Genomic DNA, 12,924 nt, shown 5'->3' with positions numbered 1-12,924 from the left:
TTGGGAATCCACTTGACCGAAACCTTAGGTGCTTCTTCAAATGCATCAATCTTTTCTTGAAGCTTGTCCTTGCCTTTATGGTCTTGTGGTGGAAGATCATCTTGAGCTTGTGTTCCCTTGAAGGAAGTAGGATCATACTTCACTTGTTGAGGAACAAACTTCATCTTGGGGCATTGATCTTCTTCCCACTCAACTCCATTGGCATTGAACTTTTGTTCAAAACCAACACCTTGATTCTTCCGGTGCCTTCCTTGCTTGCGTACAATTTCCTCGAATTTCTTACTCCCGGCAAGGCTATTGTAAACACCTTTCTCTATAATTCCCTTCAATAGGCTATTTTCTTGCTCAAGTGTAACTTGGCTAAGAGAATCATTAGTGGAATCAAGAGAACTACTAGAAGCAACAATATTGGATTTGACATTGTTATTGTTACTACTAGAGGAAGTATCTTTCTTGTACTTGTTACTAGACTTGACTTGAGGCATGTAAGTAGATAGGAGTAAATGCTTGGCAATGTAAGAAGAACTTTTCTTAAGGAGATCATCATTGATTGCTTTTAAGAACTCATGCTCTTGATCAAGATTGAGCTTTTCAAAGCGTAACTTCTCATGAGCCCTTAAAAGTTCTCGATGATTTTCGAAGATAGTTTCATGAGCTAACTTAAGAGTGTTTAGTTCTTTAGTTAGAAGCTCAATCTTCTCCTTATCATTGTCATTCGTTTTATCTTGTTTAGCATGATTAATTGACGTTTCATCATAGTATTCATCACTAGAGTTGTCAACAAGTAAATCATCATCCACAAGCAAGTCATCTTCATCACTATTGAAATCAACATACTCAGGATGTGTTACCTTTGGACCTTTGGCCAGGAAGCATCTTCCAATTCCTTCATTTGGTGAATCAAATATGTCGTAGGAGTTGGTTGACACAAGTGCTAGACCAGCAACACCTTCATCTTGAGTATATTCGGAGTCGGAGTGATAGCTTCTCTCGGAGTATTTGTCGGAGTCGGAGCCAAAAACCCATTCACCAACATGAGCTTGATGTCTTCGTTTTGTGTAGCTCCTTGATGACTTGTCCTTCCTTTCCGAATCTTTGCTTCTCCGTGAGGATCTTCGTTCATAATGATCATCTCTACTCCTCCTCTCTCTTGGTGGTGATTCTTCTCTTTTGCTTCTTCTTTTTGGAGAATCTTCTCTTCTTTTATAGGGTGTCGTACACTCATTGGAATAGTTTCCAGGCCTCCCACAATTGTAGCAATTGCGCTCTCGACTAAAAGATCTTTTGTCATGGTAAGACCTTGACTTGGAGCTTCTTTCTTTGCTTCTACTCTTGTAGAACTTGTTGAAGTTCTTCACCATTAAGCTCAATTCTTCATTGAAGGTTTGTTTCTCACTTGATGATGTGGGGGCTTCACTTGAGGCTTTGTAAGCACCACTTGACTTGTTGTGAAGTTCCTCCTTATCCTTGAGTGACATCTCATGAGCAACAATTCTTCCAATAACTTCCGTTGGCTTGAGATCTTTGTAGTTTGGCATCATTTGGATCAATGTGCACACGGTATCATACTTTCCATCCAATGCTCTTAGGATCTTCTTGATGATGAATCTGTCGGTCATCTCTTCACTCCCTAAGCCGGCAATCTCATTTGTAATAAGAGCAAGCCTAGAGTACAGTTCAGCGATACCTTCACCATCCTTCATTTTGAACTTGTCAAGCTAACTTTGGAGCACATCCAACTTGGATTCCTTGACAAATTCGGTACCTTCGTGCATATCAATCAAAGTGTCCCAAATTTCCTTTTCATTCTCAAGACGGCTGATTTTGTTGAATTCTTCGGGGCACAATCCGTTGAAGATGATATCACAAGCTTGAGCGTTGTATTGTAGCATCTTCAATTCTTCCGCATTAGCTTCACGGTTCGGCTCTCTCCCATCAAAGAATTCACCTTGCAAGCCAATACAAATAATAGCCCAAATGACGGGGTTATGTCCGAGAATATGCATTTTCATCTTATGCTTCCAACTAGCAAAACTAGTACCATCAAAGTAAGGACCTCTACGGTGATAATTTCCCTCGCTAGACGCCATACTCTCCTAGGTTGTGAAACCAAGGCTATGACCACCAAAAGCTATGGAAATCAAAGCAAATGGAGACCAAAGCTCTGATACCACTTATAGGACCTTGAAGTATGTCTAGAGGGGGGTGATTAGACTACTTCACTAATTAAAAACTTAACCTTTTCCCAATTTTAGAGTTTGGCAGATTTTAGCTATCTTAGGACAAGTCAAGCAATCATCACACAATTCAAGCAAGCATGCAAGAGTATATAGGCAGCGGAAATTAAAGCATGCAACTTGCAAGAAAGTAAAGGGAAGGGTTTGGAGGATTCAAACGCAGTTGGAGACATAGATGTTTTTGGCCTGGTTCCGATAGGTGGTGCTATCGTACATCCACATTGATGGAGACTTCAACCCACGAAGGGTAACGGTTGCGCGATTCCACGGAGGGCTCCACCCAAGAAGGGTCCACAAAGAAGCAACCTTGTCTATCCCACCATGGCCGTCGCCCATGAAGGACTTGCCTCACTAGCGGTAGATCTTCACGAAGTAGGCGATCTCCTTGCCCTTACAAACTCCTTGGTTCAACTCCACAATCTTGTCGGAGGCTCCCAAGTGACACCTAGCCAATCTAGGAGACACCACTCTCCAAGAAGTAACAAATGGTGCGTTGATGATGAACTCCTTGCTCTTGTGCTTCAAATGATAGTCCCTCCCAACACTCAACTCTCTCTCATAGGATTTGGATCTGGTGGAAAGAAGATTTGAGTGGAAAGCAACTTGGGGAAGGCTAGAGATCAAGATTCATATGGTAGGAATGGAATACCTTGGCCTCAACACATGAGTAGGTGGTTCTTTCTCAGAAATGGTAAGTTGGAAGTGTAGGTTTAGTCTGATGGCTCTCTCCATGAATGAAGAGGAGGTGGAGGGGTATATATAGCCTCCACACAAAATCTAACCGTTACACACAATTTACCAAACTTGGTGGGACCGATTCAACAGACTCGGCCGGACCGATTTAATAAACCTAGTGACCGTTAGTGATTTTGGTGGGACTGACATGCAACTCGGTAGGACCGATTCGGTTAGGGTTAGGGCATAACATAATCTCGGTAAGACCGATTACACAAACTCGGTGAGACCGATTTTGGTAATAAGCTTTCCAGAGAGTTGGTCAGGTAAACTCGGTGGGACCGATTTGCTCTTTTCGGTGAGACCGAAATGTTACAAAAGGGAAACAAAGAGTTTACATTGCAATCTCGGTGGGACCGATCGCTCACTTCGGTTTGACCGAAACGTTACAAAGGGAAACAGAGAGATTACAATCCCATCTCGGTGAGACCGAGATCCCTATCGGTAGAACCGATTTGCCTAGGGTTTGTGGCAGTGGCTATGACATTTGAAATCGGTGGCGCCGGATAGGAAGAATCGGTGTGACCGATTTTGGCTTTGGGTTTAGGTCATTTGTGGATGTGAGAAAGTAGCTGAGGGTTTTGGAGCATATCACTAAGCACATGAAGCAAGAGGCTCATTAAGCAACACCTCATCCCTCCTTGATAGTATTGGCTTTTCCTATAGACTCAATGTGATCTTGGATCACTAAAATATAAAATGAAGAGTCTTGAGCTAATGAGCTTGAGCCAATCTTTTGTCCTTAGTATTTTGAGGGATCCACTTTCATCATCCATGCCATGCCATTCATTGAGCTTTCCTGAAATATTAGTCCTGGAATAGCATTAGCTCAATAAGCTATATGTTGTTATGAATTACCAAAACCACCTAGGGATAGTTGCACTTTCACAGGGCTGAGGAGGGGCGCCTCTCCCTCCTTGAGCTCCCCGATGCTGACCTTGAAGACAAGATGTCCAAGGCCAAGGACGTAAAGCGCAAGGGGCCGGCCGTCCTCGCGGCCGAGACAGAGATGAAGCGCGGCTGCGACCACCCCAAGTCGTCCAAGAGCAACCGACCGTTCTGTGCCTTCCACAATGTTCATAGCCACAATACCAACGACTGGCAAGAGCTTAGGGCCCTCCGTGACGGGTGCCTCGGTCGACGCCCCGAGCGCAATAATCGAGGCTACGGCCGTGGAGTGGCCGAGGTAGAGGACGCTGGGACGGACACGACCATCGCCAGGAGTGGCACGACCATCCTCGGGAGGACCATTGGCAGGTCCAACCTCGCGAGGGCGCCTGGAGGGAGCAACCTCGTGAGGATCGCCCTCAGGGCAATGCCGGTCTTCCTCCACTGCCTCCACCACCAAGAAGGAATGAAGATCATCACCAGGACGAGAGGGCTGGGGGCTTCCAGGAGCCTCGAGCCATTGCCTGCATCTCGGGCGGCTCACATGCTCCGGCTTCTCACCGCATCTTCAAGCAGTTCGCGCGCGAGGTGAACGCAGCGCTCCCCAAGCCCGAAGCAACTCGCCCGCTCAGGTAGTCCAAATGAGCCATCACCTTCAGCTCCTCAGATCAGCTCAAGTGCGCGGCCACTGCCGGCGCGCTTCCCATGCTCTGCTCACCCGTCATCAGCAACATGGTCGTCACCAAGACTCTCATCAATGGTGGAGCAGGGCTCAATGTCCTATCTGTTCAAACGTTCGACAGGCTCCAAGTGTCGTACTACCAGCTTCAGCCAACCAAGCCATTCTCAGGAGTAATCGACGGTTCCACACACTCGATAGGGCAGGTCCGCCTCCCTGTCACCTTCGGCGAACGCAAAAACTACCACACCGAGCTCATCGACTTCGACGTCGCCAACATTCGCCTGCCGTACAACGCCATCCTAGGGTACCCGGCACTGGCCAAGTTCATGGCAACAACTCACCACGGCTACAACGTCCTCAAGATGCAAGGAAGCAACGGCGTCATCACGGTCGCATGCCAGGAAAAGGACGCGGTGTGCTCCCTCGAGCGTGCCTACCAGGCTGCAGCAGTCGAGAACCCTGAAGATGAGGGTGGCGTCCTCCCTCCCGAGGTCGCCCCCAAGACAAAGAAGCTGCAGCTAGGTCAAGGATCTCACGAGGAAGAATCGCCCGAGGATGCCGCGCTGAGCCTCGTGTCCTCGGACGGGGCACCTTCACCTATTGCATAGGAAGGCGCGCCCGGTGCCCCTCTCAGGCTGGACTCGGGGGCTCTCCACGGGAGGGCCTCAGACCTAGCCAGAATCACGAGGAGGCGCTCGGGCACCATGTGGAGGCGTACTTCAGCGCACGCTTCCCAGGAGAAGGCGTCAGGCAGAAGGCGCCAGGCGTTCAGGAGTTCATTAGCAAGGCAATCGAGGAGATTCAAGGGGCAAGGATTCTGCGAGGCGATCGCTGCCTACCGCAAGGCGTGGCTCACTGCGCTGGCGAGGGTAAAGAGTTCCGCATCTGCATTGACATCCCAGGGCTCAACAGAGCCGCATCTCGACAGCTCTTCTGGCCGTCTCGTGTTGGCCGGTGCGAGGGTCCACCCCACAGCTACGTCCGCATGCCTTTCGGCCTGCCAGGCACAGCTGTGGCGTCCCAACGCTGCACAAGGGATGCCCGGGCGGCTCGCGAGGCCAGGCACCAGGAGACCCAGGCGGAGACGGAGACGCATCTTCAGGAGCCTCCCGGCCCCCCTGGACCTCTCGAGGCTCGGGGCCAGGGCGGCTCGTGAGGAACGACTCCAGCAGCGCGCGTCTTCTGCTACCCCGACATATCTTCAGCAACGGTATCAGGTGACATCTCTCTAGTTCGTTCAGTTTGAGGGCGCCCCTCGGGCTGCATCATCCCCGGGAGGCAATGGAGAGGTGATGAGACATAGTCGTGGAAGAGGAGATGGTAGAAGACAAAGAGAGACAGAGATGGTTGGAAGAGGTAGTGGAGTGCGGTGGTGGATCAATGGGCTTTGGAGTAAGTGGGTGGGATGAATGAATGCCGATCTTTGATTAGCACCTATGGCAATTGTGGTAAAACAATTATACATTCCTTTGATCTTGCTCATATATGTGTTGTGTTTGTCCCTTCGTTGACCTTCATTCATGATGTTTATAATGTAGATCGACTAGGCTGCTTCGGGTAACTCCAAGGACAAGGAGGTGGTTGCGGCCGACAAGAAGGGCAAGGCGGTGATGGAGCTCAGCAACGCCCCCAAGCGGCCGAAGAACCACATGCATTTCCATGAGTAGGTTGATCCAACCCACTTCTGCAAGGTCATCCTTGCACCGAAGCTGGAGTGCATGCGGATGCCACTGAAGTTCACCAAGCACTTCGTTGCCATCCCATTCGAATTTAAGTTGAAGATGAACACAGGCTGCACCTGGAGGGTGACGGTCCGGATGATCAACGACAGGCTCACCCTTGATCAGGGTTGGGCCTCCTTCACTGTTGTTCACCAGATTAGTATCGGGTACCACGTCACCTTCCAGCTGGGGACTGCCGACACCCTCAAGGTGATTGTCTTTAACGAAGAAGGCGTCAAGGTGGTGACCAAGTGCAATAAGCACGACGAGGCCTTTGCCATGGATGCCTAGGAAGTCCACTCTGCACCTAAGACTTTTTGCGTGGATTGTTTCAGACTTTGTCGCGGCTGTTACGCGTTTAACTGTGTGTTTATAACTCGGGTTAAGGGTTTGTGGTTTGCTATTTATCTATGTCGTGCTTGTGAGTGTGCTCTACCAGACAACATTTGCTGCATCTAACCAAACATGCGTTGCCTAGAACAAGCCCACCAATCAAACACTATGCGTGCGTTTCGTTGCAGCCAGGCTGAAGAGGATGCATATTACCAAACTATATGCACAACAAGATTTTTACCATGTATTCATTTCACCAGGCACAACTAGGCCACATATGCAAGACAACAAAAAAGGTGCAGGCTACCAAACACGGAACAAGTCTTCAATATTGTTGTGTGTATATAAGCGTGTGTGCGTGCTGTTGGCACCGTAGAAGATCCAGCAGGTTGGTGGGAGTGGAAACACGGCACACATTCGCGAGAAACCGAACAAATCCACCTGCACCTCCCTCCAACACACAATAAAAACATATGAACCGAAAAGATGCCCTTTTGACTTTGGCTCACTCTCCAGTCTCCACCCACGTTGATAGTCCCCGCCTCTTTCCATGCCTTTTCCGCAACATATCCAAAGCAAAATCGAACCAAGTCTTAACCGCAGCACTCCAAAAAGCCAAGCCAACCCCACCAGAAAAAATACTAGAGGACAGGACGAGGCACAAGATGCCACGGCCACTGGAACGAGTCATGGAGGTCGTGACCCCACGTCCCATGGAGAGATTAGTAGGAAAGATGGGATCGAGTGAGTCCAAGAGAGCACCTATTTCTTGTTTAAAAAGAAAAACACAAAGTGCGACTGCTGTCAGCATTTCATCTATTGTTTTTATCGTGTAATCCAAAGTCTCCTTTCAAAGTTGTTGAAGAATTCGATGCCGGCTCATGTGAAACGACAGTCGACAACGTCACAGACAAACAATTAGCAGGAACCTAGTATTATTATTTATATTTAATTAATGAAACTACTGAGTACTACTCTCCGTCTCATAATGTAAGAATTTTTTGACACTACATTAGTGTCAAAAAACGTCTTACATTACATTAGGGGATGGAGGGAGTACTATTTAGTTATGAACTACTCCCTCCGTCTCATAATAACAGCATTTTGTGTTGTATATATGTAAAATTCCCGGCGTTTGTAGATGAGGTCGCAGGAGTAGTGGTAGCAGCCGCAGTGCTGCATGACCGGACAGACAATATAGCATTAAAGCTCAACACTATCAGCACTGCGCAACAGCTTTAAAGCTCAACGCCCGATTTTCAAAGACACCGTTGGCGAACCAACCAAGACGCTATCGACCGGATGTCCACACTGGCGGGTGTGGACATAGCCAGCCGCACCGCACGCCAAACCAGCCAAGCAAACAAACAAACAAACAATAATCGAGCAGAGCACCGCAGGAGCAACACGAGTCAACGACGCCAGCGGCGCCGAGTGGGACCACCTGCCGCGTTCCTTGACCGCTTCGCCCCACCCGTCCCTGTCGCGCTGGCCCCACCCGGGACCAAAAGCATTTGCCCGTTCAACCACCGCCCTCTTTTGACCCCCCCCAGAACCCGAGCCACAGGATCAAACCCGACTCTGAAACACATATTTTTCTTTCTCCTTCTTGTCTACCACGCACCTTTTCTTCTTCAAAGCTCAAAGCTTCCAACTACACTTGTTCTTTTACAACATGCTTAGTGCGACTAAACTGATGCGGCCAAAAGAAAAAGAAATTCTACTTGCTTATTAGTAGTAATATATGGTAGCTAGCAGTAACGAAGGGAACATGGCGACAAGCTAAGTTGAATTAACATGTGAGGACGACGGTAATGGCAAAGAGATTTCAGAGCTCCGGTAGCGGGGCGAGCGGCTCCTGGTCCGCGGGGGTGTGCCGGTGCTCGCCTTCGTAGGTCACGATGAGCATGGAGGGGTCGCTGGGGTCGCGCTCCACGTGCTTCCGCGCCGGGCACCCGCGCACCGTGCTGCACTTGTAGTAACCTCTGCATGCATATCACGCAGCAACTGGTGGTTAGTTCACTGCCCAAACTCCAAGATTACTCTGGTCTTACATGGTGGAGGGAAGCCTGGGAAGGGATGCTGCCTCACCGTGGGTAGGGGGAGCCCTTGATAGGCTTCTGCCCGTACTTGCGCCACGAGAAGTCGTCCGCGGGGATCTCCGCTGCCTTCGAGCTGATCGCCGGCACGCGAGTCATCCGCCGAACCCGGGACTTCCTGCCGGTCCCATTCATTCATTCTTTAGCAACATGGATAACACCGGCAGATGAAGAACGGAACAACGAAATCCATCACTGGGTGAATCGAATCTGCTAGACTACTAACCTGCGCTTGGAGCAGTGGCAGCGGCCACCGGAGGCGCCGTACTTTCCGCCGGCGACGTTCTCGGAGTGCGCGTGGTCGTGGCACTTGCGTTTCTGCCCGGCACCCGCGCCGGTGGATGCCGCGGAGGACGCCAGCGGCGGTTTCCCGCAGCTGGCCGAAGGTAGTGGCGGGAGCATCAGCGAGGACCCGCCCCCGCGTCCGTTGGACACGCTCCCGTCACCGGTCACCGACGACATGAAGGATGAGCTCGCGGCCGAGACGCTGAAGCCAGCGTCGTTTCCGTACCCAGAAGACGCCTTGGTGAAGTCCAAGGTCACGGACCTCGACGAAGACGCCCTCACCGGCGCCGGCTCGGACACGGCGGGGCCCTGGGACTGCGCCACCACAGGCCCGCGCCGGAACCTGGCGTGGCCAGTGCGGTGGTTGAGGATAGAAATCACCTTCTTGAACTTGGACACTGTCATATCAGTGATCTCCCGGCAGTCCACCTGCTGCTCCGGCGCCTCCGACGACCCAACCGGCGAGCTCTCGCTGGTGCCTGTCCGGGAGAGCTGCAGGATGAGGTGCTCCATCCCGCGCAGCCCCGCCGCCGCCGCCTCCTGGATGGCCACCTGCTCGTCCGCCCTCCCGTATCCTCCAATCAGATCCATGGTCATCATCGCGACCGCCCTCACGAGATAAGATAGGTGCTCGCCGGACAACGGAAATGGGGGAAGAAGAAGAAGTGAGGGAGACGCGAGGGAGGTCGGGTTATAAAAGAAGGCGAGGCGGTAACCGGGAGCAGCGGGTGGTGGTCAGATGGTGGACCAGTTCGGGTCAAAGCAGAGGCCCGATCGACGGCCGGGATCCTGTGCTTCCCGGGCCAGAGACACGGGCTTACCGGGTGTTTGCCGGTGGTCATCTCCCGCCGTTGGATGGTACGGACGGCTGGGATGGAGAGAGGAAGTTGACTATTGAACAGCGCTACGCGTGGCGGGGGCACGGGACCAGTTGGTTCCAACTGCAAGACGAGCGACCGCCTGGCGCTACGCATACGAACGCTTCCGCCTCACGGCTCATGGACACCCGGGCCCAGGCTAGAAAACAACTGAATCTGACCCAGTTGTCAGTGCTACTGTTACATCCTACCACTGTACTGTACTACACAACTTGCAAGAGGAGACTTTGTATGACACGATAATCTCGTGACGCTTTCGCCCCAAAAATTGAAATACTACTACGTGAAACAGTTATGTGAATGGTGCCAATGATGTGAGGTGCTGTGCTGGTCTCGTAACCCACATGTCAGAGACTTCCCTTCCCTTTCTTCATTCAGTCTGATTTGGCATATCGTGTGGGACGGGGATTGACGAAAAGTCAATGCTGGACTTTAATGCCTGAATGGAAATGCCGTTGGTTCGTGGATTCAATTCAAGGACTAAAAAAATCATGAGCTCTGACTTTTTTTGCGCGTCCTCGCATTTCTGGTCTACAAAGGAAATGCGTAGACCAACCCAAATGATGTCTTGAATTTCATCCAGCGAGCGATTACGACGAGAGCAACTAATTTCTACTCTTAATAAAGCAGTTAGTAGGATTGCGTTTATGGTATTTTTGGTTCCATCATTTTTATCCGGTCTTTTTGACTGATTTTTTTCGTACCCCTTCCACCACCATTCTTCACGCCGGTTTAATTTTCTCTTCACTCTTTTTTAGCAAAGCAACATTTTCCTAACGTACAAAAAATCACGGACTAAATCTTCCTAACTTATCTAAATCAACCAACCTTCCTTATTAATGCAATTTATTTTAGAAAACAAATATAGGATTTTCTGGAAACAAATAAGGGATTTTAAGCAAATTACCTTGTAAATCATGACAAACTCTACTCCTAACTAGTAAAATGCACGTGCGTTGCTACGGGCTATAGTGAATCAAACAAATGATTATGGCCGTCCTCAAGGTCGAAATTGATTTCTCTCTGTTACGTGTGAGACTCCCCAAATTCAACTGTCTGAACACCCCTAAATACAGATCACATGTGGGGGGAAATGTGATTGTACGGACTATCCGCCATTTTATCTCCAACATGCTAGCCCAGTTAAAATAGAACACCCAACGATCCACCCTTTCCTTTCATGTAGGACCCTCCCTTCCCTCTTTCTTTTCTGCCATAGCAGAACATTTCTCGCTGGAGCCCTCTCCTTAAAAATCTGATGAAGGTCACCTCGCCTTCTCCATGGGGCCCTATCTCCTTTCACGCCGTACTTCCCACACACCGCCAGGAGGAGCCCCCGCTAACCGCCCCACTCTCACGTGTTTGTGTCGATTCGTCACCGCCAATAAGAGAGGAGGTGTGCGCCACACGTGATGCACCCGAGTCAAGAAGGCAGATCTGATTTCTCACAAGACATTGCCACATTGTAACATACAGTTGAATATCATGCATTACCACCAAACAAAAATATTATATCCGCTGTTGGGCATGGAATGATGGAATTGGTACACCTTCGTGTCCGTTATTAACTCTTGAAGCAACCAATAAATGCATTTCCCTTCTATCCTAACCAAAAAATTGATGACAGATGAAAAATATATGAACCACTCGCTCATGCAATTTGTTGCAAAGCCATCTTTAATGAAATGCAATTTGCCACATTACCCAAAGTAGGAAAATTATTGTGCTCAGGCACCGTAACTGAACATACAACGCCAACCCCCATCCCCATCCACATCGGTCGCTTAAGATAAGCGGGGGGCCCACATGTGTCCATATAAATTTTTATGGGACAAGTGGACATCCCACATCCCACATAATCTCACGTGAATTATAGACTTAGTTAAACTGTTGTACTGGAATAAAATACTGATAGTGGACATTTCAAGTAACCTCCTACATGATCTAGCACCATCAACCTTCCTTGCCCCCACTTGCTAGCATTACTCACCCGCCGCCCCTCCTCCAACTACCAATATCACCCAGCTCTCAGGCGTCCCCTCCAAGATTGTGATGGTGTCGCCGCCCTAGTTCATGCTCCCTCGAACTCCCTCTCCCCATGTTGCATCTCGACGGCCATGTCACTACGTTAATTGCCTGTTGCTATGAGGATACATATTATAATAGTTCAACATCAATCTTTTCTTATATATCTCTAGGTCAAGGGCATTATGTACTAAATTTTCATGTTGACTTTCTTACTACGATATGTTTATTGTGTGAAACATTTTTTTTCCAATCACCTACCGTTGTAAGGTCTTGAGTTATAAAAGAAAAGACCAGCCTAGTCGCCTGTCCAACATCCAAGTCCCCAAGAGCTTAATATTTTTGTCTTTGAACCAGTGTTGCACCGACCTACTAAAATTAATCAAGGCGAGCTCATGGTAGGATGATCCCAACAAAACAGCACAGGTTGACAGTACTCGCTTTACAGAAGCTCAAAAGTCCGTGAAGCCATAATAAATGGGTGCAGCTTCTTGGCTCCTTCGAATTGAGTTAGTCAAGGTCACATCTTAGGTAAATTATTATCGTGAGTTGTCTTCTTTGTTTTAGTTCTCTTTGCTCCCTTAAGTTCGCCTTTTTTTTCAATTCATAATGTTGATTCAATTTTGTGCGACATTGCAGATACTAAAATGTTCCGGATGAATAAAAATAATATACTGACATGCTACATGACCAAAATAATAATGAAAGCCACTTGTGTATATAGTTGCATGTATAACCATACATCCTGTACTTTGCACCTAGGTATAAATGATGACCCACAAGTATAGGGGATCTATCATAGTCCTTTCGATAAGTAAGAGTGTCGAACCCAATGAGGAGCAGAAGGAAATGATAAGCGGTTTTCAGCAAGGTATTCTCTGCAAGTACTGAAATAAGTGGTACCAGATAGTTTTGTGATAAGATAAATGGTAACGAGCAACAAGTAACAAAAGTAAATAAAGTGCAGCAAGGTGGCCCAATCCTTTTTGTAGCAAAGGACAAGCCTAGACAAACTCTTATAATAGGAAAAGCTCTCCCGAG

At 48.8% G+C, this 12,924-nt stretch overlaps 1 protein-coding gene across 1 annotated transcript; it reads right to left on the bottom strand.

Annotated features, from left to right (window-relative positions):
• Positions 1-8,178: 8,178 nt before the first annotated feature.
• Positions 8,179-9,647, bottom strand: LOC119363967 (WRKY transcription factor WRKY51-like). Its single transcript, XM_037629354.1, has 3 exons — positions 8,922-9,647; positions 8,688-8,813; positions 8,179-8,581 (listed from the first exon to the last, which is right to left on the bottom strand). Exons 1-3 carry the CDS (start codon positions 9,578-9,580, stop codon positions 8,425-8,427), a joined length of 942 nt encoding a protein of 313 aa, XP_037485251.1. The 5' UTR covers positions 9,581-9,647; the 3' UTR covers positions 8,179-8,424.
• Between the last annotated feature and the right edge of the window lie 3,277 nt (positions 9,648-12,924).

The sequence above is a fragment of the Triticum dicoccoides genome, chromosome 2B (assembly GCF_002162155.2).
Source record: "Triticum dicoccoides isolate Atlit2015 ecotype Zavitan chromosome 2B, WEW_v2.0, whole genome shotgun sequence".
Taxonomy (NCBI): domain Eukaryota; kingdom Viridiplantae; phylum Streptophyta; class Magnoliopsida; order Poales; family Poaceae; genus Triticum; species Triticum dicoccoides.
This window is presented reverse-complemented; position numbering and strand designations above follow the sequence as displayed.

What these genes read in the sequence shown, in the direction of transcription:
- LOC119363967 (XM_037629354.1), bottom strand. Translation starts at nt 9,580, where the DNA reads ATGATGACCATGGATCTGATTGGAGGATACGGGAGGGCGGACGAGCAG. An exon ending in TGCCACTGCTCCAAGCGCAG is followed by an intron (nt 8,814 to 8,921) that starts GTTAGTAGTCTA and finishes TGGGACCGGCAG; the next exon opens with GAAGTCCCGGGTTCGGCGGA. An exon ending in AAGGGCTCCCCCTACCCACG is followed by an intron (nt 8,582 to 8,687) that starts GTGAGGCAGCAT and finishes ATATGCATGCAG; the next exon opens with AGGTTACTACAAGTGCAGCA.